Source organism: Drosophila erecta, unplaced genomic scaffold, assembly GCF_003286155.1.
Source record: "Drosophila erecta strain 14021-0224.00,06,07 unplaced genomic scaffold, DereRS2 tig00000092-arrow-pilon, whole genome shotgun sequence".
NCBI lineage: Eukaryota > Metazoa > Arthropoda > Insecta > Diptera > Drosophilidae > Drosophila > Drosophila erecta.
Window position 1 is genome coordinate 5,808,784 of NW_020825207.1, and position 26,181 is coordinate 5,834,964.

At 42.8% G+C, this 26,181-nt stretch overlaps 3 protein-coding genes across 3 annotated transcripts; all 3 read left to right on the forward strand.

The window, feature by feature from the left end:
* The first annotated feature begins 807 nt into the window (after positions 1 to 807).
* LOC6546610 lies at positions 808 to 1,503 on the forward strand. Its single transcript, XM_001975790.1, has 4 exons — positions 808 to 855; positions 909 to 1,064; positions 1,120 to 1,287; positions 1,348 to 1,503. The coding sequence occupies exons 1-4, from the start codon at positions 808 to 810 to the stop codon at positions 1,501 to 1,503; spliced, it is 528 nt and encodes a 175-aa protein (XP_001975826.1).
* A 2,152-nt stretch (positions 1,504 to 3,655) lies between these two features.
* Positions 3,656 to 4,349, forward strand: LOC26527016. Its single transcript, XM_015157412.1, has 4 exons — positions 3,656 to 3,703; positions 3,757 to 3,919; positions 3,968 to 4,134; positions 4,194 to 4,349. Exons 1-4 carry the CDS (start codon positions 3,656 to 3,658, stop codon positions 4,347 to 4,349), a joined length of 534 nt encoding a protein of 177 aa, XP_015012898.1.
* Positions 4,350 to 5,882: 1,533 nt separating this feature from the next.
* Positions 5,883 to 16,606, forward strand: LOC6549591 (protein suppressor 2 of zeste). The gene is made up of 6 exons (XM_026980554.1): positions 5,883 to 6,195; positions 8,764 to 8,984; positions 9,282 to 9,537; positions 9,622 to 9,862; positions 10,440 to 13,941; positions 15,256 to 16,606. The coding sequence occupies exons 2-5, from the start codon at positions 8,813 to 8,815 to the stop codon at positions 13,932 to 13,934; spliced, it is 4,164 nt and encodes a 1,387-aa protein (XP_026836355.1). The 5' UTR covers positions 5,883 to 6,195; positions 8,764 to 8,812; the 3' UTR covers positions 13,935 to 13,941; positions 15,256 to 16,606.
* The last annotated feature ends 9,575 nt before the right edge of the window (positions 16,607 to 26,181 follow it).

Below are 26,181 nucleotides of genomic sequence, written 5' to 3' on the forward strand. Positions count from 1 at the left end.
AAAATCACAGTTTTTCGAGCGTGGCAATAGAGTAGTTCGAAAGAAATAAACAGAAACAGAATCGCACAAGTTCAAATTTCCGTCCAAAAAGAAACCTAAATATTATCAGATAACTACGTAAATGAAAATCAATTGCTGTACAAATATTAACGCCATAAAAATATTCGAAATTAAAATACAGAAACGCTTTAATATCCGTGATAGCTCCACACAAACTTATTTCAAAGTTAAAATGATCTCAATGTTAAATACATTGGTAAATTCAGCTTTTTTGCAGAACTATGTTGTTGAGTGTTGAGACAAAAGTATTAAATATATATCTACGCCCTATACGGACATTTTCTGCTTCATTTCACGTAGATCTCGTTAAGTAAATTCGATGTTGATTGGTGAGCTATGTAGAAGAATGCAATACAGATATAAAAGCATGTTTATAGACGTTTCTATAGCTATAAATAACAAGATATTTGCAGGTTCCCAATTTGTTTAAGCATACATTCCAATATTCACCACTGAAAACCGTTAACGTTCAGTAAGCCCATACATACCAATACGTACCTCATATGAATGTACATACATACATACATATATGAAGCAATTAAAGGCATTACATCATCTTATATCTCAAAATATAAATCTACACCATTTAATCGGTAACTAGTTTTCAATGGTTAATTGTTTTTTTAATTGCCAAATAGTAGTGCAATTTGTTTTTGGGACTTTTCGCTTCGGTTGATACTTTAAAACTTATATTTAAAGTTTCGTTCAGTTCTCGTTATACCTCCGCGCTGTAAAGTGCATGGAATCATGCATTTCTCCGTTGGGTTCCTAGTGATTATGTACCTGATCGAAGGGGTAAAACTTCATTAAAACTGTTCGAAATTATAACTGCAGATTGTGCATTGCAGGTCCATTCTCTAGTTGAATTTACGAACTTCGAGTGTGAGCTATTGGATAGAAGCTTTTGCGGAGTGGAGTACTGTCGCATTAAATCCGTGAACCGGACGTACAAATACCTTTCCCTTAAAGTCAATCTATTCAAAACCCCCGTGACCGATGTTAAGGTATGCTGTGAAATACATACTTCTTAACTTGTTAACATTTCTAATTGCGACCTAGGTGAATACGGCCTTTTACCAACGCCTGAATGGCTATAAGCCCTTTCTCTACAATGTAACTGTAGATGCCTGCAAATTTCTTAAAAACCAAAACTCGAATCCCATTTTTAAGTTCGTTTATGGTGTTTTCAAAGACGCCTCCAATTTAAACCATTCCTGCCCCTACGACGTACGTAAAGCGAAAAACCTCTGGATAGCGCTACCGATTTAGATATACTTCCCTTTTCAGCATGACTTACTTGTGGAAAAGTTAACAACAGAGACATATAATCATTACGTAACCAAAGTTCTTCCTGTTCCTGAAGGGAAATATATGGTAAAAATGAACTGGATCGCTTATAATATTAGCAGAGCTATCATTCGATTATATATTACACTCACGTAAAACCCAAAATCCCAATGTAAATACACAGTTAAAGAAATAAATTCAAAAATAACGTCACAAGTTCTAACTTAAGTCCGGTTCCAAAAATACCAAGATCTTATCGGCAAATTATGTAAATGGAATTAAATTGCTATGCTAATGTCACAATACATCGCATTTTCCTGGATCACACTCACTTTTCTCGAGTTTGTTCTGTAAAATCAAAAGTTTTTTGTTTAACATTTAAATACCAAAAATTAACTTCGAAATCCGAAATTGTATGTATTGTATTGTATGTAGAGCAACTTTTTATAAAGAAAGTTATACAACGCCTTTTTGACACAAAAAAGAATATATGTATGTACTCGTATGATATTCATTATTTCTGTTTTTTCGTTGTGGATTTCATACAGACTATCTCACTAGCATTTTTATGAACTTGAAGCAGTACGCTTCACTCAATTATCACATATCATATACTCTGATATCAGGACTGAATGAAAACCCATTCGGTATTTATTTCCGATTGTAAATTACTTTCTAAGCTCCCGCAAGGTCAACGAATCACCCAAAACCCCCTTTTTTGGCCCCATGCAAGCGTAAATATAATTAGGCTCGGGCCACCCGATGCCCACCCACCGAATTTCAGTGTATTTGCGTTTGTGTTTGTGCTAACCGCACGTGCAAAACCACTGAGCAGTTGCAACATTAATTATTCATTTTGCCAGAGGATTCTAAGGGATTCCCCGCAGCAACATCGTGTGCGACTGCCTTTCTACGTGGCTAGGTGCAAGTGCAGTTCACATTTTTGGGACAGCATACACAATCACTTTGCACACCACATGGCAGTGGGGTGCTTAACTGAGTTTACCAAAATTATGATGCAGTAGAGGGGTCAAGCAGTGTCAAACGGACTTAAAAAAGGTCGGAAACGACTAATTTATTTCGAACGCAGAACTCATAGCTGTTGACCTCTTTAAATTTGTCTGTATGTGTAGTGTAAGCTTATAGAATAACGATTTTAGTTTATTATATTTATGTTTTTAAACTGATTCCTAATCAACAGGCTATGTTTTCCTCGCGCAATTAAATAATTTGTAGCTTTTGCAAAACTGTGTCGTTGAGTGTTAAGACTAAAAGTATTAGGTATATATCTACCTACTATACGGACATACTCTGTTTCATTTCACGTAAATCTCGTTAAGTAAATTCTATAATGAGTGGTGAGCTATGATGAATGCAATGCAGATAAACATGGCTTTATAGAGACGTTGCTATAGCTATAAATAACACGATATTTGCAAGTTCCCAATTTGTTGAAGCGTACAATCCAATATTCACCACTTTAAACAGGTTCATAGCGGCTTGTGGCAGATGTATCTACATTTTCAGCAATTACCCGTTAACGTTGAGTAAGTCCATACATACCGTTACGTTCCTCCTACATATGTACATACATATATGAAGTAATTAAAGGGTTATCTTCTTATATCTGAACATATAAATCTACTCCATTTAATCGGTAGCCTGTTTTCAATGGTTAGTATGATAGTATGATAGCATTCAGCTGAAACTTTAAAGCATTATTCCGTTGGGTTCCTAATGATTGTGTACCTGATCAGGGGGGCAAAACTTCATTAAAAACTGTTCAAAAATTATATTGGTAGGTCCATTCTGTAGTTGAATTTACGAACGTCAAGTGTGGGTCATTGGATATAAACTTTTCGGACTTTAAGTACTGTCGGCTGAAATCCGTGAATCAGACGTATTTTAAAGTGATATTTTATTCAAATTATAATAATTTAATCATAGCTACTTATTAGCATAATCTACCAATATATATATAAAATATATAATGTCGGGTATTTTAATGCGATATCTTAACAAATTAACTGAAATTTGTACATATGTGCATATATGTATACTATATGTACATATGCACCCGATTTGGAAAGGTGGATAGCTGAAAGGCTGAGATTTCTCAGTTTTATAAAAACGCTGGACACAAAACAGTTTGTGTTACGTTTAATTGCTCTTTTAGGTAATTGCTAAATAATGGTGTAATTTGTTTTGGGCTGTTATGCTTGATAGCATTCAGTTGACACTTTAAAGCTTAATTTTGAAGTTTCGATCAGTTCTTGTATTACCTCCGCGCTGTAAAGTGCATAGAATCATGCATTTTTCCGTTGGGTTCCTAGTGATTATGTACCTGATCGAAGGGGTGAAACTTCATTAAAACTGTTCGAAATTATAACTGCAGATTGTGCATTGCAGGTCCATTCTCTAGTTGAATTTACGAACTTCGAGTGTGAGCTATTGGATAGAAGCTTTTGCGGAGTGGAGTACTGTCGCATTAAATCCATGAACCGGACGTACAAATACCTTTCCCTTAAAGTCAATCTATTCAAAACCCCCGTGACCGATGTTAAGGTATGCTGTGAAATACATACTTCTTAACTCGTTAACATTTCTAATTGCGACCTAGGTGAATACGGTCTTTACCAACGCCTGAATGGCTATAAGCCCTTTCTCTACAATGTAACTGTAGATGCCTGCAAATTTCTTACAAATCAGAACTCTCATCCCATTTTTAAGTTCATTTACGTTTTTTTTAAACACGTCTTCAATATGAACCATTCCTGCCCCTACGACGTACGTAAAACAAACAACTCCTGTATTTCTCTACTGATTTAGATATATTTCCTTTTCAGCATGACATAATAATGGAAAAGGTAACAGCTGAGAATATTAATCATCATATGACCAAAATTCTTCCTTTTCCCAAAGGAAAATATATGTTTAAAATGCACTGGATTGCTTATAATATTAACAGAGCTATCATTCGAGTATATATTACACTCACGTAAAACCCAAAATCCCAATGTAAATACACAGTGAGAGAAATAAATTCAAATAGAACCACACAAGTTCTAACTTAAATCCGGTTCCAAAAATACCAAGCTCTTATCGGCTAATTACAAAAATGGAAATAAATTGATGTGCAAATATCGGATTCATATAAATATTCGAAATTTACAGACCGGAACGCTTGGTAATAATCGGTAATGTCTACACTGATTCGTATTTAAGAGTAATTAATTCAAATTATAATAATTTTATTATGACAAACATTTTGACAAGATTGATAAGATATTAAGAGAAGCGAAGAAACTGAAATAGACACAAAAAAACTATTGCTATGTTAATGGATGTTAATAAATCTACTAAATAATTGTTTCTTATAAATATGCATGTATTTATGAAAGCGTTGTTTTAGGACTTAGTGAATATGAAGCTCGAACTTTAGTCTTAGTTTATAATTCTAATCAGTTCTCGTTAAAGATGAATGAAGAACTACAGTTTTTCGTTGACAAGTTTTTGATAAAAAGTGTAAAACTATAAATATTCTGTTAGATGAAAAAAGAAAGAGCTCTTATAAGGCTTTCCTCTACAATAGACATTAGATGCGTGTAAGTTCAGGTAAGTTCTCCCCATCACTTCCTTTACTTGAGTAACGAGTATCTGATAGTCGAGTGGCCGTCGGTTTTTAAAATTGATTCGATTTGATACGACCACCACATGCAAACGTGGACAAACCCCACTTTTTTTTGAAAGGATCTAGTTTGCCGTCTTACTGTACACTGTGATAATTGCTGATAGAGTTTTTATGTAAATAGAGGATGCGTGGAAAATGGAGCGTCATTTACGGAATTGCCATCATCATTTATCTTTGTCACTTGATCAAGCGCAATAATTTTTTGTATCCCCTTTTTGCTCTAGGCTACTTAATGTGGAACGTGCGAAAAATTATTCAAGGACAATGCCAAGATCCTTTGAAATGCAAATTTTTGTATTCTGTTTTACCGTTTGATTCCCTTTTTTGCATCGGAAATCAAGTGGCGGCAAATGATGCGAGAGACCGCACTTTGCATATGGCCAAAAACAGGTTCGTCGCGGATTTCAACAAAATGAAATGCGAACAGCAGATCAACAAAAAAAGGAGAAAAAAATCTGCGAAAACGGGCATTTTTGTGTTAATTATAAACGCCAAGGCCAATACACGGGCACACTGCACGCACATACATACGAATATGTGCGTTAATCTCTCTCATTTGACAGTTGGATTCAATTAGAAACGACGCCACCCACACAGTCACAGCGTAAGCTCAATTTGTGCGAGTGCGACGCAGATAGCCTGCTGTTGCCGAGCGCCCCTCACTTGTCATCTCGCTCGCGCAGCGATGCGGTAGGCCAGTGGTTGTTGTTGTTCTCTCGTGTTTCACTCGTGCGGCTCTCTCGTGAATCTCTCGTTTCGCTTCTCTCTTGCTCTTTCGCGTAAACGTAAAAACCGAGCGATTTTGGGCAGCGACAGCGCCAGCAGGTCTAATCAGAATCAGTCTGTGGAAACTTTTCGTGCCGTGCACTTTGTGAAACGGAACGGAGAATATATTTTTGTCGTGGCGCGAGCTCAAGCGACTACGAGAGGGAGAGAGCGCGAGAGTGTGCGACTGAGAGGCAGCGAAAATCTGTGCGTGTACGAGAAATCGATAACAGCAGCTGAAGTGACAGAAGAATAAGAAGAAGACGTAAAGGCTGTGGAGTAATCGAAAGCGCGTGTGTGTCGGTGTCGGCGAATGGATTGAGTTTAATAGAAAATCCAAATAGAAAATGCTACAGAGGAAAACTCTTCAAGTAACAGCGCAATTGCTTTGAGTACGTATGCGGGAAATAAAAACCAAAAAGGAAAGGGAACATGAAATTTTCCCTCTCACATGTATGGGTGAAAATTTTGTAAACACAAATACCCTGGTGTGCGTGCGTGTTATTCTCGCCGCGTATTGGAATTTTCGTCGTGCGGCGAAAACGTCGACTGTCGGCGAAAATGCGCCCGCGCAAAAGTAGAAAGTTTGTTGGTCGTCTCTCTCGCCACGGCGAATAGATACAATTTCTGTGTGTGTCGTGCGCTCTCGCTTAACGGCGAATTGAGCGCGCAAGTGGCAGTCGGGATTTCTCGAATTGGATTTCAGTTGAACTCTGGACGCGGCCGCGGAAAAATCGTATTCCCAGTCTTGTTGCGATTTTACGTCGATTTTCGTCCATGTTTTCGATATTTTTTTGTGAGTTCATTTTTCGGACAGCCAGCTTGTTGCGTGTGTGTGTGAGCGATGTTGAGATAGAGAGTGGGAGAGAAATGGCCAGTGTGTGTGTGTGTGTAACCACCCTGCGGGCGCTCGTGCCGGTCTAACTGTTATTGTTGTTATTGCATTGCCGACACTTTCAAGCTGTGACCATGTGTGTGTTGGTGTGCGAGTGCGCGCCTTTTACGAAATTGCGGCGTATAAACAGAAAGCGGGCTAAGGAAAATCAAGAAAAGCGCTTGCCAGCGACGTCATCAATTTAACAGCGTCATCAAACATTGGACTGTCATTTTCCAGCTGAGTGGGCGTAGGCACATGAACGCCAACCACCCACTTTTCTGCCCAACTCTTGTTCAAGCCTCTCGGCCTTTTGTTTTTGCTTCTGTTTTTGTTTTGTTTGCTTTTTTGTTTTGCTAGCACAGCCTCCGTTCTTCTGCCTCCCCCTCCCCCTCTCCCCTGCACTGCACCCTCCTCTTTGCGTGCCATTTTCGCGTGAGCGGCAAACGAAAATAATCAAAAGGCAACGACGGAGACAAAAAATGGGCGAAGCGATGCGACTTTCGGTTGCGCTATGCGATGGGCGGCTTTGCTGGGGTGGCTGTGGATTAAAAAGTGCTTCAATTTGAAGAATACTTAGTTGAGTAATGAATAATGCAGTGCCGAATTCGGTCACAATTTAACAATCTCCAACATGCCGTACTAACTGAATCGAGGCGAATAAAGATGGCCCATTTACACGCAATTTTGTTTTTCATTATGCAAATGCGGGAATCTCTAATGCAAATTAGGAAAAGGCATTCAGCTAAAACAAATTGCTTTGCGCACAATTATTTATCATACTGCTGATAATTAGATTGCTTTGCTGTACTTTCTAAATACTAACAGTTTTATCATATTAAAATGCCTTGAACAATTAACGTACGACTTGAGAAAGTATTCATCTTGTAGTACAGGTCTTGTTGATCCATTTAAACTTTGTCTTTTATTATTTATGTTGGTAGTACTATCGATGTTAAATGTATGTTAGAAATGTATACATTTCAACTAAATATGGTAAAGAGTTATACACTTTTATGGAACTTTTCGAAAGGACGCACATTTCCAATATAATGTATTATATCTAACCCAAGGTGTTCCACAATAGACCCAAGAGTATCTTGGTTGCCAGTTTCCTAGGAGGTATCCAAACAACCTGCTGATCCACTATGCCCTGAACTTTGCCCTGAACTCTCGGCTGCCTGCCAGCAACTCGCAATCATCGTCAGGGCATCGCCATAATGATGAAAATTCAGTTTCCACTGGTGTGCAGGGCACAAAAGCGTAATTTTCGTAGTTTTATTGGGTTGGCATAGCCAAGGGGGGAAGGGGGGAATGGGGAGATCTGAAGCGATGGGGCAGAAAAGGGGGCGGCAAACTAAAACTAGCTTCAAGTACGCCGTCGAGTGCACATCGCTTTCTGTGCGCTTCTCTCGGCTCTTCTCGGCTTCTCTCGGTAGGTGCCCTCTGTGGCACGAAGGGCGTACGAAAGACCAAAGACCCCACCTCCCGGAGACCAGCGACCCCCCAACCACCCCTTCACATGCCCTGCTTTCCACCCGCCCACAAAGTTGCTACTTTTGTGTTCGGTTTTGTTTTTGTTTTTTGTTTTCCTATTTTTTATTTTTTATTCATATTTTTGTGAGCTGCAAGCACATTGTTCCGATTCATGGATATGGATGGCTGCCTTACTAGTCTAAAGTTTTCTGTATTGTGCGAGTGTGCTGACGTTGCCGTATCTTTTGGGACAAGATACAGATACACGGTTGATATATCTGGCTCTGTGGCTTTTTTGTTGACGAGCGACAACCACAAATGTCGACAACAATGATGATGACGATGGCGATGACGATGATGGTGATGGTGATGGTGATTTTGATGTTGATGGGATTGTGTGCTGGCTGTTGGTTCTCACAGTTGTGTGTCTTTTTGCTACTTTTTGCTTGGCCATTGTTACCCCTTTCCTCCCTTGGTGCCCTCGTCATAATTATAGAAAGACCCCAACAGTTGATTAGCCATCATCAGTTGTCACACTTGTGTCACTTGTTGAGCACATGCCAAACATGGATATGCCAGGTCCTAACCCCGATCCTTGTACCCCTTCCAGGACCCCATTGAAAGAGGCTGCAACAAAGAGTAAGGATTGAGGCAGGAAGATGCACCTGCAAAACACGCACAACGCAGTGAAACCCAACGCCGCTATGGAGCCCACATCCTCAGCATTCCCAGCATCCCGGGATGTCCTGCAGTTCCATGATCTGATAACGTGCCGACTTTGTCGCGGCTACATGATCGAACCAACCACAGTGGATTACTGCTATCACACCTGTAAGTGTTCTTAGTTTCCATAGACTACCCTTAGTATAAATATAGAAGCAAAACTTTCCTTAACTGCATGTACCTTCATCTAATTTGATAGATACTTTGCCATACAATGTACTTTGTAATTCACTACTATAAATTTCATCTTTCAAACATTAGATTGATATTAAATGTTTGCTTTGCTGACTTACTTTATATTATTACATGTACATTTAAGTTTGGTCGTTCATGGCGTCAAGTATCTGAGCAGATCTTTTGCATCTCTGGTAGTTCTTAAACCTAAATACCATAATTTCTCAACAGATTGCCGGAGTTGCATACTGAAGCACCTGCTGCGAGCGGTTTACTGTCCGGATTGTAAAGCCAGCGGAGGCAAGGAAATCAATGAATTGAATCTAAAATCGGATGACACGTTGCGATCGCTGATTTATAAGCTGGTGCCGGGACTCTATCAAAGGGAGTGCAAGGAGCTGGCAGATTTCAAGGAGCAGCACGAGGATTTGGTGGATGAGCCAACGACTGACGAACACGAGTTCTTCACCACCACGGAACTCATAAGGTAAGTTTCAGCCATTGAAAAGAATGCTTACAATTGTAAAACTAATCAACATGTTGCCCTACTTTTCATCTGTATATCCATTAGCTTATCCCTGGAATACCATCCCGCCATGCTGCATCAGTGTGGTCCTGGCGAGGTGCCTCCCACTATTTACCTGCAATGTGCCGCCGGATTACCTGTGGAGCTACTGAAGAGGTTCCTCTGCTCCAAGTACAACATAGAGCCGGACAACAGCTTGGTGGAAGTGGAGGTGACCTACAAGGATGAGGTACTGCCTGCCACTTTCACGCTGATGGACGTGGCCTACTCTTACAACTGGAGTCGGGTAAGTGATGTTTTACTCAAACTGATGCCCTCACAAAGAGAAAAATGCGGCTAGGATACCATCTTTAGATAGTGCATCTTCAAATTGATAAAGGGTTACAAATTTAAGTTAAGTCCGCCTAAGGGATTCAACTGCAATCAGGGGACAATGCCTTTGTAAAAACTTTAAATAGGGTTTGAATACTCAAGCACATTTTTCAGTACTCACTTAGTACATTGAAACTTATTTTTCAGATGGTTACATTTTTTGAGGCAGTAAAACAGTAAGGGGAGAAAACGGGGTTGAAAATTCTGACTTGATCTGCGGTCATCCAACTGCCAAATAGTACCTTAAAAACATATCCATCTTATCATTATCGGTCAGTTTTAAGTGTTAAATACGCCCACTTTTCCTCAGTTTGTGGGGGCGATGTATTGTCCCTTTTTGCGGTTTATCCCAATAATCCAATAGATGTGCGGAAGGGGAAACCCAATCCAATTGTGCCGGCAGTTTAGCGTACAATGTCCACTTTCAATTTTCCACCCTTGTCAACCTGCCCTTTTCCATCTATTTCTCCCCTCTCCGAATCCGAATTTAGGAATCGCCCATGGCCTTCTGCTACCGGATTCTGCTTTACGACAACGAGCAAGCAAAAAACGATGAGAATAACCTATCCAGGATTAACCAGGACATTGAACCGGAGCGTTCGGTACCTCGCACCAAGTCGGCCAAATCGGTGACCTTTGCCGAGGACCTGGAATCGGAAATGGACTCCGGCTCTCCGCGCTCCAAGGTACGCTGCAAGACTCCGCCAAAAGTTTCGCCCTCGTCGAAAACCAAACGATTGACGACAAGTAAACGGGAAGCGGAACCTGAGTGTCCGGTGAGCAACTTCAAAAGTCTGCGAAGCAACGACATGCGGTACAGTGATTACGCCGTGTCCAAAGTTAAAAGCGAACCGGAACAGGAGCAGTTCCTTGCGCCAAGAGAACGGGAACAACAGCCTCTGGAGGCCAACACCAATATAGTGGTCAGCATTCCACCCTCGCAGCTCGGAAAATCCTACGTAGATGCCGAGAACTTTGAGCTGAAGACAGCAAATCGAAAGGGCGTGGGCCATTTGCCCAAACTGAAGATCGAGTTGAACAGCATGAAGAGCAAGCTGAGTATGCCATTGTCGGCGGGTCCGCGACTGGAGGATACCTCCTGCTCCTCAACATCCTCAGCTCAACAGCTCGATCTGGAGACCTATGCCAAGAACATTGGCCTAAAGCCCATTGATCAGCCCTTACCGCACAGTGCATCCAATCCCGATAGCAAATACAGTCCCAACGCCTCGCCCATGTCCTCGTGCTCCAGTTCGACCAATGGATCCAGCGGCAGTCTGGGCACCGCCGATGCCAGCACATCGACCAGCACGTCCAGTTCCCATCGCAAGCGCAAGAAGAAGCACTCCAAGGAGCCAAAGGACGCGAATGGCAAGCGAAAGAAGTTGCATGCGGAGATCAGCTCGCAAACCGATGGTAAAATGAAGGTGAAGATAACGGCCAAGCCCAACCATAAGTTGGATTTCAAGCGGTCCCATTCGCTGGCCAGCGGGGAGTTGGATCTGCAGAAGCTGAAACTGGACAGCACCAGCACTTCGGAGGCACTGAATCGCACGCTGGGCGAGGAGGCCAGGAGCATCAACAGCCTGGTGGTGGGTGGGGCACCCACACCACCGCCCACGCCCACCGCCGAGCCAGAACCGCAGCAGCAGCACCAGCAGCAACAGCAGTTTGTGGTGCTGCCAAAAATGAAAGAGCTTACCTTGCCCACATCGCCACCTCTGCCGCCCAGTTTATTCAAAGCCTATACACCCAGCACAACGCCAACCACACCACTTGCTGTGCCCGGAAAATCCAAGCAACAGCAGCAGCAACAGCAGCAGCAAATGGCACAGCAAATGCCACAGCAACCTCAAGCTGTACTACAGCAAAGCCTGGCTAAAGGCAATCCCGCCAAGCCGCCGCTGAGCAGCAACAACAATCGCAAGCCGAGCAGCGGACACTTTGCGGTGCCACAGGCGCCAACCCACCGGAATATGTACCACATGCAACGCTACCAGTCCACACCCAGCTCGATTGCCAGTGCGGCGAACAAGATGCCAAAGCGATCCTTGTCCCTGGACGAGTCGCATCCGGCCAAGCAGGCGAGATTGAGCCAGAGCCAGGCGATGGCCAGCAGTTATGCGGCCAAGCTGCATATGCAGACTAGCAACCAGGCCAGAAGTCAGGCGGCCGCCTTTCTGCCCAATCCCCAGATGCGTTCCTATGGCCTCAGCGAGCTGGGCGGCAAGCCAACGCTGCCACTGTTGTGCCCGGCCAGCAGTTCGGGCCAAGTGACCATTACGGCAAGGCCCAGAGTCACGCCGTCGGTGTATTCCTTCTCGGAGCCAAATAGCCATGTGCCTGCCCTGGAAATAGTACGATTGCCGGTGAATAAGCAGAGTGCTGGCGGCAAGGGTCTAACGATGCCACCGCTCAGCCCGCCGGCATCGTCCAGTGCCCGGCTGATGGGGCCACCAGCGGCTCTGCCCAAACAGGCGGGCGGCGGACATGGTGCGGCGGCCAAGCGGAGCTGCCAAATGCCGACAATGCCGACAATGCCAATGCCGATGACCACGATTCCGACGATTGTCAAATCGCCGCCGCTGTCAGTTGCGCTCGGTGGCCAGAGGAACGGCAAGGGTAACTCGTCGCACTCAAATGCTTATCGCACATCACCGCCTGCATTAATAAATCTGCGCAACACAGCCGCTCCACAGCACTCGTTTCCATCAAAGTCGAGCCCAAAGGTGGACGCCAATTCAAAGAAATCCCCGCCAGCAGCCGGCTGCCAGGGCAAAACCAATGGCACTGCCCCATTGGACAAGTCCAAAACGAGTTTGCGCGAGTTTCGGCCAGCGGTGCAAGCGGCTGTAACAGCAACGGCCACCACAACGGCCACCAGTGCAGCGGGAGCGGGAGCAGGAGCAGCGGGAGCAGGAGCTGGAGCAGGAACAGCATTAGCCAAGGATGCCGATATACTTGATTTATCGGCTAACCCGGGCAGGAGCAGCAGTGACGCCAAGTTGGCGCCCAGCTCACCGCCCGCTGGCAACAACCACAACAATAATAATAATAACAATAATAATAATAACAACAACAATAATAATAATAATAATAATAGTAACAATAACAACAACAACACGACAAGCAACAGCTTGGAGGCAGCCTTAAACAAAATCAAGCAGAATATATCGGCGAACAGCAATGGTGGACCATCGAGCACCACCTCTGGCGGTAACTCGAATGGCACCACCAACGGCGATGATCTACAGAATCTGCATATGCTCTCGGAATCGGCAACGGCCAGGGAGAAGATCTCCATAAAGGCCGCCAGCAGTGGGAGCAGCAGTGGTGGCAGCTCCAGTGGCACAGCCACCGCCAAACCCAAGAACGCCAATGCACTGGTGAGGCCACAGAATGCCTCGGTTAGGAGCATACCCAATCCATCGGCTTTGGCTTTCCGCAATCAGCCAACAGCTGCCAGTGCGGCAGCCAGCATCAGCAAACCATTGACGGTTCGCGCCGAGGAAAAGCTGAAGGTTTCCACCAGCACTCCGGGCTCACTGAGTCCCAACACCACGGGCTGCACTGGCAGCAGCAGCGGAAGCGGAAGCAGCAGCAGCAGCAGTAGCAGCAGCAGCTCAACCGGCAGCACTGGATGCAGTGCAGCCACCTCGCCGCGGGCAATGACCAAGAAGCCCACGACCATCGATCAAGTGGCGGCCAATTTGAACATTCGCGCCGAGGCCAAGGCCGCCGCTCTAGCCGAGGAGGCTCCACCCGTCCTCAGTTCCAATGCGGCCAAATCTCCGGAGTTGGCCAAAACGACGACATCCGTTGCGTCGCGGCCGGAGCCCAAGGAGGCGCCCATCACTGTTTCGGCGGCCAGCACGCTGCTGACCATCCCATCCGTGGTGGCCAGTGTGTCCGCGTCCGCAGTCCCGGAATCCATGGCCAAGCCACCCGTACAGATTGCCAATGCTCCGGTGGCGAGTTCCGCTTAGTCACAAGGTGAGTTTTTGGATATTTTATTGAATTTTAGTAGTGTCATCAACATTCCATTAATAACCAATCTTCTGTTGGTGAAAAGCTTTAGTTAAACCTTAGTTAACTAACATACATAACTCGAACTTTTCGTTTTTGGAATTTCCTCAACACTTAATCTTCATATCATTGTATTCTTGGATTGTACATATTATGTTCTTAGTTTCTTAATGGGTTTTCTGTAATGTAATCTGTTCGATGATCAGTAGGTGGGTGCCTAATTCTTGCGATCTACTAGGCTGCGTTTACTCCGTTGATTGCCTTTCTGTTTAGCGATACATTGTGACCTTTTCAACTCTACGCTACATTAAGAAAACAAACTCTTCTGTAGGAGCCAGTTGTCTTGAACCCGTGAACATGGCTTGTTCTGCTGTGCTTTCCACTTAAATACCTTTATGAGTTGGCCATATAATTTTTCTTTTTGGCGCATTTCCCACACTCAATGGAATTGAGACTCAAATTATACAAATTACATTTCGTGTTTTGCGTTTTCTTTGCCTCGATTTTCTGGCCGATGTTGTTTGTGTTGCTCCTTCTCTGCTTTGGCTTTTCTCAAGTAGTCATTATACACAAATAATGTATCTTCTTCCACGTACTCTCGCACTCTCTCTCTCTCTGTCTCTGTCTCTCTCGCTCTCTCTTTCTCTTCCCCACCAGCCACCCATCTCCATCTCGCTCTGTTTGTCGTTCGTCACTCGACAGCGGTCTTGGTCGGTCATTCAGACGACGCTTTGCTTTTATTTTAGACGTTACTACACTGAGTTTTGACTTTTTCGCTGTGTTTTTTCTATACCCGTTTGTCGTAGAGCACTAAAGGTATTTTGAACTCGTGTAAACGTTTTGAGTTTGACAGAAATGACTCTCTGTCCGTATCTCTGTCCGTCCGTTTGAGCGCATCTGGATTTTATAAACTATTCCGCCTCTAAGTTTTTTAAAGCAGAAGTTACGAAAACTGTCGCTTTCACAAATCTCAAATGACCTATACATCTTTTTTGGTTTAAATATGTGTGAATTACCTCTAACTAGCCACATTGCATTTGTACCAAAGCCTTAGATCGCAGACACTGAGTATCTTGTAGTCGTATCATTCGACTTTGACTAACATTCTTGTTTTAGTTTTCGTTTTTTGTTTTGGTTTCAGTTTTTTTTGTTCTGTTTTGGTTGGCCTTTTAATGAACATCGGCCGAGTAGAGTCATTACATCATTTTGTATTTTCACCCATAGAAAGGCAGGCGAATAGCATTTTCATTCGTTCTCTTGCTCATTTCGTGTCTTTTGCAGCGTTTCTTTGGCTGTGCGGAACGCAAATGTATCTTGTGGCGCCGCTGGAGAATCTGCGAAATACCGACAACAACTGAGGTGATGAAAAAGCGTATAAACAACTCCCCGTAGCACACGTTTTCCAACCTCGCTCCCGAAGAAGAAGTGCAATTTAATCAACCAGTAGAATGGATCGTAAGCCTTAGAACTAAACCGAACAACCCTAAGCAATATCTACACATCGGAATGTATCTGTTGGATGCGAAAACCGCATCATTTGCATACACATATGCAAACATTTGCAATCGAATTAGTACGCGACTAAATAAATAATCCAAGCAAATTTCAAAAATGCCAGCAACAAAATTCATTAATAAATAACCCAGCTGCGAGACAGAGAGAGAGAGAGAGAGAGAGACGAGAAGAGAGAAGCGAGGAGGAGAATAATAATCAAAATCGCTTGGCGTTCGCTGGCATTTTCGAAAGCAGGCAAAACAGCAACAACAAAATTAATTATAAAATATCAACAGCAAATATGTGTTAAGCCGCGATAAGGTCACACGAACACAAACACATGCCTTTCATAGATAGATCTTCGTTTGGCCTTTTGCTTTTTGGGGAAAGTCCAAACGAAACCAAGAAAAACAAAAACAGAATCTACTAATAAATAGCGAAATTATTTTCAAATACGCGGTAGTAAAACGGTTTTTGAGTAAAAACCAAGCAGAGGAAGAAAAAAACCACAAACTGATACGAAAACGGAAATCGCATCAGGAATATTTGATTACACACACAGCACACTCAGTGCCGAAAGTGCTTGGCCCACACCCTTCGGAAAAACTGCCACGAAGTGTGAAAATTCGGTGGTGGTGGTGGTGGTGTTGGGCTAGCTGCTAGATTTTTCGAAAGAACACACTCGCGTATAGCGAAAGATACAGCCCGATACACACTCACGTTCCTCCATCGGGGCGATAAAATTTTAACGATTTTGCGCCGCTTTGGGCGAGCGTGTCAGGCATAAAGATACAAAACAATACTTGGGCATATACAATAAACAAACGCAAACAAAGCGGAATAATGAAAATAACAAACTCGCACTGGCACAGTGCGTATATTTCTATACATATACCCAAATAAATATAAATTTATATATACATATATATATCTTGTAGATACTCTGTCGCATTAGTTGTTTAAGCGAGTTACGTTTAATTGCAGCACGAATTTTGTACATAAATTGAAAAATCGAAGCCAGGCAAAAACAAAATGCCAACCCAACAAACCAGCGCACCCAGCACTTGGAAATGAATTTTAATTTTTTAGAGCTTCGACCAAATGAAATATTTAGTAATATATACACAAACACACGCACACACGCATTATGCAAATATTGATGAACTTCTACTTATATTTACGATATTCGTACACTCGAAAAAGGCTTTAGATTCTCCGTACATTAATTCTCTACTTGCTCTTAGCTGATATTTTATTTGTTTTGTTATCTTGTATATGGTCTGTACATATTTTAAGCAAAGCAGGAATTATAAAGTTTATAAGGGGAGCAAAGAAACCCTGAATCATATGAGTTTCTTAGCGGAATAGCTGGATTTTTAGAATAAGTACACGCATGGTGGCAGATCCACCCCATTGTTTATCCGTATCTTTTTGTTGCAACCCCTGTGTGTTGGCGGCATCCCTCATGATCGGCGAAAAATTAACATAATTTCCAGGCAATCAAACAAATTGAAGGCCTCGGATCGACCTCCAGCTATTCCAATAACAACTTTGGCTCGACTCCTGATTGTTGTATATTTATTTATTATTCCTATTATTGAAATATATACACGATACATGTATATCTAGTTGTATATGCGAGACTTTGATCGAAGGGCTCGACTTATTTAAGCGCATATTGTACTGTTCGAACACCTTAACTAAATAAACCTATGAATACTTAAATATAACGCATATATATGTTTAGAAATCTGATTGTATGCACCACTGTATGTAATACTGTTAGAAAACCCTCGAAATGTAATCCAAAAACCAAACACACACACACACACACACACACCCCTCACACACTAAGTTAAATTAGCTGATTTTCGAAAACAATAAAAACATGAAAAATGGAACACAGTGTATAACAAATGCGAGTGTGGCTTTATATATTTTTATGGGCTGTGGATAAATCAGGGCGCTTGTCGTCGTCGTCGGCAGAAGGTGTCGCCCCGTTGCAAGGAAGTCGACTCAAATTACAGAGCCATCGTTCCATAGTTCCAACGTGGCATTGTGGCATCCACCCCGTCCTCCCCGCATCTTCGGCCTTGGGGTCCACAAATCACCGATGGCTTGCCAACCCCGCTTGGCCCGCAGTTTACTTGTTGGCATTGCGGATTTCAACGCTTTTCATGGCCCATAAAGGAGTGGGTGGCGGTGGGCGACCACTTGCCGGAAACATATGGCAGCACGCTAAACCAAAGCCCTTTGTCGCCGCTACTGTGGGCTGCACTGCAAACAATCGGGGCTGGCCGAGTAATGAGCTGAAAAACTTGACATATCAAACGGGGTTTCCAAACTCACTGACAGTGGATTTGCATCTGTGCTGCACTGAAACGTATTTACATATATTCTTTTACAGCAGATAGCTAATTTTGTTTTAAGCTTATCAATCGCTTGGTACTTAATCGTAAAAAATACTTAAAACTACTTGATCGTAAAAAATACTTAAGAAACTACTTGATCGTAAAAAATACTTAAAAACAACTTGATCGTAAAAAATACTTAAAAACTATTTGAGTTATAAAAAATACTTAAAAAACTATTTGAGTCGTAAAAAATACTTCAAAAATTACTTGATCGTAAAAAATATTTAAAAACAACTTGATCGTAAAAAATACTTAAAAACTACTTGACCGTAAAAAATACTTAAAAAAACTATTTAAGTCGTAAAAAATACTCAAAAAACTACTTGACTCGTAAAAAATACTCAAAAAACTACTTGACTCGTAAAAGTAATAAGTTAACCAAGAATTTGTGTACGATGGCAATTCGCACTTTTGCCAATTTTTGCAAAATTCAGCTTGCTACACAATCAAGTGATCAGTTTTTCGCGAGTGTGCCCACTGACTCCCCCGCAAAGCCGCAGAGTCCTGCCGCAGTTGCTGCCACACAACGGGACACGTGCCAGCGCACCACCCCCCCAACCACCCCCTCCCCTCGCCCATCGCCCATCCGCTCCAGCCCAGCGGCGTAACCTTCTGCAAGGGCGACTGCCGCCGAAGCCAAGGACTCACGAGGACGTGCACAAGGACGAAGGCGAGCCGAAGGAGGAAGCCTCACTAAGCGGCAGCTCATGAGTTTCTTCTGTATTCCCTGTGTGTGTTGGTGTGTGTGCGTGTGAGGTGCTCCAGCCAACGGCAGCAGCGAATTCGAATCAGCGATGGCAGCGTGATAAGGATAAGCTTGATAAAAGTTCATAAGCGATGTATCTCAAACCACAAAAGATACATTTCTGTCCATTAGTTCGGTTTTGGGCATTAGGAAAGTTTTGAAATGTATTGCAATTAACCAGAGTACTTAGGAAGCTTTGCATTTGAAAACAAAATAACTCAATAATAAATATTAGAGTCTTTGAATGCCCGCTGCATTTTCCCTTTACAAAATGGAGTTCCAGAGCCTTTGGAGTTCTTTTCCTGCACTCACGAAGTTTGCGGTTTGCCGACACGCTGTCATCGCTTCCCCAGCAACTTGTTGTTTTATTTGCTTGTCGGACTTTTATTAAAACTGAACGCCACTTAATCAGCAGCAAAATGTCGCACTTTACTGCGCACCTACCCCTCCCCCTCCCCCTCCCCATGCCCCGTCGGGAAAAGCTGTGGGCAGGGGGGGTGGAGCGGGACTTTTGACTTTTCGCCGTCGTTTGCGAAAACAGACTTATCAGCTTTACAATGTATGTGTGGCTGCCTGCGTCGCCTGAAAGCTTTCCGAGTCACCCCGTACCGCTCCATCCGGCCAGCCCCTTGGCATGTGCCGCCCCCTTAACCACCCACCACCCAGAAACCCCCTCCACCCCGCCAAAGCCACTACTGCCCGACACAATCCCGCTGATAAATGGCATTTAGGTATTAGTTGCTGTTGCTGTTGCTGTTGCTTTTGCTGCGACTGTTTCGGCGGGAACGTGCCGGCTTTGCGATTCGCGATTGGTAAATTGGGTAATTGAAAACACTTACCGCTATGATTTATTATCTGTTTGATGTAACTGATTCGCTGACACACAGTAATAATTAATATATTAATGCCGGCTCACCTGGCTGGCCAGCTTAATTAATGGCTAACTTAATTGTAATTGTTGCGGCTGGTGCTTTCTCTTTTTATAAAGAGGAACCGCTATGCCTTTATATTATATTTTTAGTAAGAGCTTTAAAAATAAACATCGAAACATTTTTCAATTTCTTGAGTGCATTTTAGGTCTTTTTCAAGCAAGCTAGCCTTTTTTCTTTTGGATTTACGTAACAAACATGATTATAACTTGGATATAAACCTAAGAACCTGTAATATCACAATGCCTTAAAAGAACGAACAAGAAATTGCCTTAGTTAACAAAAACTGACTCAAATGTTTTCAAAGTGAATGGATTTGGGTTTAATCCATATAACACCAAATTTTGTAATGCAAATTCATAGCTACACAGTATTTTTCTCAAGTGCACTGGCATTTGAAACAAATTAATCAAATGCCTATCGCCAGTGACACACAATCAACCCGATAAGTACCGGAAAATGTAAATACCTAAATACCCAAAGTTGTTGACGAATTCGCGGCAGGCGGGCTAATGCCCAAAACTATTCCATTGTTTTCAAATGGGTATTGTCGACTTTTGAGTTCTGGCACCTCTTGAGGTAAACGTGGCTTAACTTGAGTTTGCTATCAAATTTCGCAAATATTTGCGCTGCTGCCGCGCATACAAATATGCTAATTAATCACGTGTTTTTTACTCCACTTACTTAGCTTACGTAACTGATAGTATCAGCGTGCAGTGGAGCGTTTTCGCAGCCCGCGCCGTCAATTTGTCGCCCACAGTTATTAATGCTAATGGATTGCACTCCTTATATGCATATGCAATTAGTGGCGGGGTGGGTAGGGCCATATAATCGATCAATAACTTGTTGCTAAATGGCATATTTTGAATATCTAATTCAAATTCTAATGCCAAACTGAATTCTAAAGCTTCTGTTAATGAAAACTCTTTCTGAATGCCGTATTCCAATGCGTAATGTGGATTTCAAGAACAATGGAGATAGTTTTCCATATCAGTGATATGAATTTATTATATATAACGATTAAAGATCTCTTTTTGTTTCTACTGCACTTTAGATTGGTAGCTGTAGCGCTAGTAAGCCTTTTCAGATATCAAACGTAGTGCAAATCTACAAAATATATAATATATGTTTAGCTTCATTTGATCCTTTGGTTTCAGTTTTCAAGAACCAACTATCTAAGTCTTACCCTATTTCTTGTGTAATGCGTAGAAGTTTTAGCACTATTTGTGGGCATTGCGCCAATCTCGTTAGCCGTAAATCACTCCCAATTAGGAGCGTATTAGTTTTGGGCTGTCCACAAAAGCCGGATTGTCCGAATCTAATCTACGGCTGGCAATTTTCGACTTTCGAGCGAGATCGTTGGCGGCGATAAGTTGCCGAAAATAAAAGGAGAAACGGAACGGAACGGAACGCAAGCCTCAACTTTGATCTCCGATCCCCGAAGAAGGTATTATGCGTCGTGTATACCCATTAAAATTAATGAAGAGCCGGGCCAGATGCAGGGCCCCGTGCGAGAGGGACAGCGATATGTGCATATAAGGCTGGGGAGCAACAAAATGAGCGTTAACCAAGCGAGTCCTCGGCACGTTTTGGAATTTACACGAGGCCAGGAGTTACGTGGCTGTGGCGACTCCAAAGGGGGGGTGGGGCCGATTTCCTTCCACCAAGCTGCGTGCGGGGAGGGGAGGGGCAGGGGCAGGGGCAGGGGGTGGGCAGCTCAGACGTTATGCGAAACACGCAAAACGAATTTGATTTCGCTGCATCAGTTCAGTTTGCCGTGAAGCTAACCAAGCATACGACCACCAACCCCTCCCCCCGATCCGAGCCGATCCCCCCTGGCCTACCATGGCAATTTGCCATTTTGAACTCATCGAAAGCGCAGCGCAGAGGGTTGGGAAATAGGGGCTTCCAGCGGCGGGGGGTTAGGAGGGGTGGCGAAGGGGTGTAGAGGGTTGGCGTTTTGGGAAAACAGGGGGTACAATGCCGAGAGCGAGGAGGCCGAACCGCAGTTTTGCGGCTTCATTGGATGCCAAAGGCGGCGGCTACTTGGATGCGTGGGACGGGGGTCAACGGGGTTGGAACGTGGCATTTTCGGCTCTCGAAATTTTTCACAGTCTCGCCGACTTTTGAGCCATGAACCATCCGAAAAAGGGGAGTTTTGCTTTTTGTTTTTGATGTGCCGTTTGCACTCAGCAAATCCCTACGTTTATAAAGATTTTCTCAATATATTGAGTTATTGTTCAGAAAGTAATGATGAAAACGGTTTTATCAAAGGATTCCGTCCTTCACAGTTGATATACTTTATAGAATTCCGTAATTTCGGAGCATTTGTAAGTGTTGAGTAGCTCATAACTTTGCAACCAAGGTAACATTTATGTGGCTTTCAATTAATCCAACTTTGAACAGATCCACTTATGACTTTTATTCATTCTAATAAATATCAGTGTTTGTACTACCACAAAACTACATTATTTTAACATTCTTGTGGTTAAGTTTTGCTATTCAGAAGCACAAATGTTAGGTAAATGTTAGTATAAGCATATCATATGTAGATTTAAGGTTTTCAGAGGTCGCTCGCACAGTTAGTTAGCTATTAATTAGTTAGTTCTTTAGTTCGTTAGTTAGTTGCTTCTTCCAAGACAAACAGAGGTGATGTATTGCAATCATAAAGCTCTTCCGGCTCTGGAGCCCAGTGCTCCGTATTCCGTATTCACTTTGCAACTCGCAATCCTTCTGTCATCGCATCTCCTGTGGCGTTGATGACGGCTGACGAGATGAGGTAAACGGAAGGTGTTTCAATCAGGGCTCCTTGTTTGTTGTGGATGGATGGCGATGATGATGTGTGCGTGTGTACCTGTATCTGTGTATCGTGTATCTGCGAGCTTGTGTGGGAGCTTGCACCTGTCTGCCAACGATTGCGCTACTCTTTGGCCACATTCGCTGAACTTTTGCCTTCCGTGCGGAACTTCGGCTTTTTTGCCGACGGTTGCTGGCTGGGTTCTGGTTTTTGGCCGGCATAGGATGCCCTGGTGCAGGGCGTAACTCGTATAGAGGTTATATTGCCGCTGCAGGGCGATTCGAGTTAATCGAATAATAGGCGCACACACACACACACTCACACACACGCACTGCGAGCCACAGATACAACGCATACATACGAGTGTATGTTTACGTACACACGTATCTGTGGCCCCACGGAGGTCGGAGTCATGACCAATTGGCGTGTTTTCCAAAAAGCGGGAATGGAAGATGATACGAGTCGCTCGGTTGCCCTCTGGTTCCTCTGGTTCCCCTGATTCTTCCGATTCCTCTGATTCCTCTGATTCCCCTGGTTTATTGCGCCTTTTGCTCGACGGCATCGGTCGAAAATGATGTGCACTCATTTGTGAAGTGCGCGGCGTTTCTCTGATTCTCCGATTCTCCGATTCTCGAACACTCCGTTTCTCGGTAGCTTTGCGGTGCGTGAGAAAAGATATGTGCGGTATCAGCTTGAGATACTTATGTATCTGTAGCTGTATATGTATCTGCAGCGATCAAGTGGCGGTGCTACTTGAAAGCAGCGCTCCGAGTTCCTCAAATTCACTTCTAATTGATTCAAAATTGCTTTCAATTGCAGCAAGCTCCCCTCGATCGGACGTCAATTGCATTTCAATTTATGTCGAACAAATGCCTGTGCATTAATTGCATTTAAATTTCTCAGTCGGATTGTTACAACTGCATATTTAATTCCCCCATAGCTATCGAGTCAATCTCTTGATTGAGACCTCATGTTGTCTTGGCAATCAAATATGCAATGCCTACAAGGCTCTCGTTTGATTTTTGCTCCGTATATCTACATTTTCCTACGAAGGACACTTTGGAAACTACTGTCTGATGAAAAGCTGCCATTTAGCCATGTGTATACCCAAAAGTCGAATAAATGTTTCATCTTTTTCGGTTAGACATTAATTAAAACCTGGCATATGGACAAAATGGAGATGGTTTTAAACGTTGTTTTTCACCTCATCAGGTTCAGTCATTTGGTCGGAAGTTGAAGTTATAAGGAGATTATTGTTGAAGTTAAACATCATTTAAATCAGCACTTGGTATTTTACAAACATGATTTGTCATGCAATTCCAAATGTGTTATCATGAGGTAATAAAACATGTATTTATTTATTATTCATTTATAAATCATTTGCTGATTATGACCGCTTAGCGGCATTTTATGATATTTCATTTTATTTTTTGTAGAAATCTTTGCAAAATATAATGTGGACTGTAAGTGGACTAGATGATATATCGAAAGAGAATATTCATGTGGAATGATACTGTTTCGCATCAATTTCGAAGTATTTGTGCCTGCTTTCGGCAGACATTTTAATGCGAAATTCCATTCCATGAATATTATTCACAATGTGGTTTATGATTCAGTGTCGCGCCTCCATTTTGCATTTTCCCATCCCTTTTTTTTGAAGCGAGGTCGCAACCCTCCGTTGATGAGCTATAAATTAAGTTTTGAAATATTCAACGCAGAGATGCGGTTTTCTTATTCTGTATTTTCCCAGTGTTAGCTTTGTAGTTACTATATAGAAATATTCCTTTTTCTTTTCCTCCTTTTTATTTCTCGAGCAACATTTATTTTGCACTTCGGCCACAAAGCAGAATACGCAAAAAGTTTCGGTTTCGGTCGAAATTCCAGAGCGTCTCGGACAAGCGATAAATTCGTATGAACAAATTGAAAGCGATGTGCTGTTGTATTGTATTGCTTTTTTGCTTTGTTTTTGTTTTTGTGATTGTAGTTTTTTAGTGCGCTGGTCTTTTGTTGCTCGTTGCCGGCGTATTTCATTTCATGACTGACTGGCTGACAGCAATTTTAAATTGCAGTGCGCGCCAAAAATGGAGCAGCGTCTCGTCTTTCGTTAGTTTTGTTGCTATTGCTGCTGTCTCTTGCTTATGCTTCAGCTCTTTTTTTGTTGTAGTATTTTTGTTTGGGTTTTCACAGCTCAAGGTTTTCGGCTTGGGCCAAAACAGTTGCTAACTCACTCACACCCGCGCGCAGACATTTTATTTCACAGCTCTCTGCAGTCGACGTCGCTGTCTGCGCCATTTGTCATGTGTCGCTTTTGTTGCTTTTTCCCCCCTCTGCTTGTAGTTGCTATCGTTTATACTGCCCACCCACTCCGCCCCATGCCGCCCCTTATCCAGCCCCCTCCCAACTAGATTCTCGGCTCCCATTCATCAACCGTTGCCTTGCCTATTTCTTTCGCTGTGCTCAGCAGTTGCTCAGTTCTTTGGCCGCAAAATGACGTTTACACGATGGGTTTACGGTTCAAGAATCAGAAATGCATCGGTGTTCCTCCCTGAACTTGTACCACTAATAAACGATTTTATATTATACGAATTATGCATATGGAAACATAGATCTAAAGCATATCAATCCCAAATGAAAAAAGTTTTAGTTTTTTCGCTTCGAATTTCTGTAATTTATTAAATTGCTTTATTAACAGACATACCCTGAGTTTTGAACATCTAGTTCGCTAACTTAAAAACACTTTCATAAGCGATTTGCCCTCAAAGTTGGTCTTAATTATATTAAATAATGATAGGCTGTAAAAGGCACGACAAATCGTATTTCCAAAATAGTGAATTCATACCGTAAATAATTCTTAAAAGGTGTAAAAAGGTATTAATATATTTCCATAAAGCTGAAATTGTCTACAACTCTGGCATGGTAGACGTGGGCAAAAACATTTATGATTGCTTTTCAGTTTTTACTTCGTTTCTGCTTCAAAGCAAAAGTGTTTGTTTCACCTTTTTATTCATATGATGACATATGTATGAGCTGTACACGTAATCAGTTTATATGTATGTATATTGTTATTGACTAACTCGAACTACGCGTAGTTTCATTTAGGGACGCATAAACGTGGCAATGCTGGCAGTAAAACTGTTTCTCTCTCCGCTGCTGCCATCCCCCGCTCACCGCCACCACCCCCTTGTCAACTTTCTTGGCCCCATTGCTCTCTTTCTTTGGCTGCTGCTCCCCCTCTCACTCTCTCTCTCTCGCTGTCTACCCCAAGAGAGCCCGCTCTCCTTGGCAATTTTCTAGCGTTTCAACTCTCATCGCCAGCAGTTCGTTGGCTGTTTGAGTTGTTGTTGGATGGGTAGGTGGTGGGCGGCGGTGGGGTGAATGGTGAGTGGGAGAGTGGGAGAGCAACCCGAGTACTGTATAGGTGTGTATGTGTGGTGTGTGCGACTGAGTGTTCGTGTGCCTGTTTGCTGGTGTGTGTAATCAGCCAACGGCTTCGCTTTATTTGGCATTTCATTTATTTTTTCATTCGCCGCCTCTCCTCACCTCGCCTTTGTTATTGTTATTGTTGGCAACTTTTTGCGCAGCGAAATTCCATTTTAAATTTCATGGAAAATCGTTTTAATTATATTCGTAAAGTTTCCTTTTCCACGCCACCTTTTTTTCTCTCCCAACTCGATGGGCTAACTTTGCCGCGAGCTTTTCATTATTCAGCATTTGAAGAGCATTTCATAAATTCAAATTAACCGCAAGTGTTAATGCAATTAGTGTCTGGGTTCGCTGTTTAATTACCCGCTCCTCGATGGCCCTTTGCAAATGTGGCTCAAACGACTT

Coding starts and splice junctions, on each gene's coding strand:
- LOC6549591 (XM_026980554.1), top strand. CDS start 8,813: ATGCACCTGCAAAACACGCACAACGCAGTGAAACCCAACGCCGCTATG. Junction 9,538..9,621: donor ACCACCACGGAACTCATAAG/GTAAGTTTCAGC, acceptor TATATCCATTAG/CTTATCCCTGGAATACCATC. Junction 9,863..10,439: donor ACTCTTACAACTGGAGTCGG/GTAAGTGATGTT, acceptor ATCCGAATTTAG/GAATCGCCCATGGCCTTCTG.
- LOC6546610 (XM_001975790.1), top strand. CDS start 808: ATGCATTTCTCCGTTGGGTTCCTAGTGATTATGTACCTGATCGAAGGG. Junction 1,065..1,119: donor CCCCCGTGACCGATGTTAAG/GTATGCTGTGAA, acceptor ATTGCGACCTAG/GTGAATACGGCCTTTTACCA. Junction 1,288..1,347: donor ACCATTCCTGCCCCTACGAC/GTACGTAAAGCG, acceptor TTCCCTTTTCAG/CATGACTTACTTGTGGAAAA.
- LOC26527016 (XM_015157412.1), top strand. CDS start 3,656: ATGCATTTTTCCGTTGGGTTCCTAGTGATTATGTACCTGATCGAAGGG. Junction 3,704..3,756: donor TTATGTACCTGATCGAAGGG/GTGAAACTTCAT, acceptor TGTGCATTGCAG/GTCCATTCTCTAGTTGAATT. Junction 4,135..4,193: donor ACCATTCCTGCCCCTACGAC/GTACGTAAAACA, acceptor TTTCCTTTTCAG/CATGACATAATAATGGAAAA.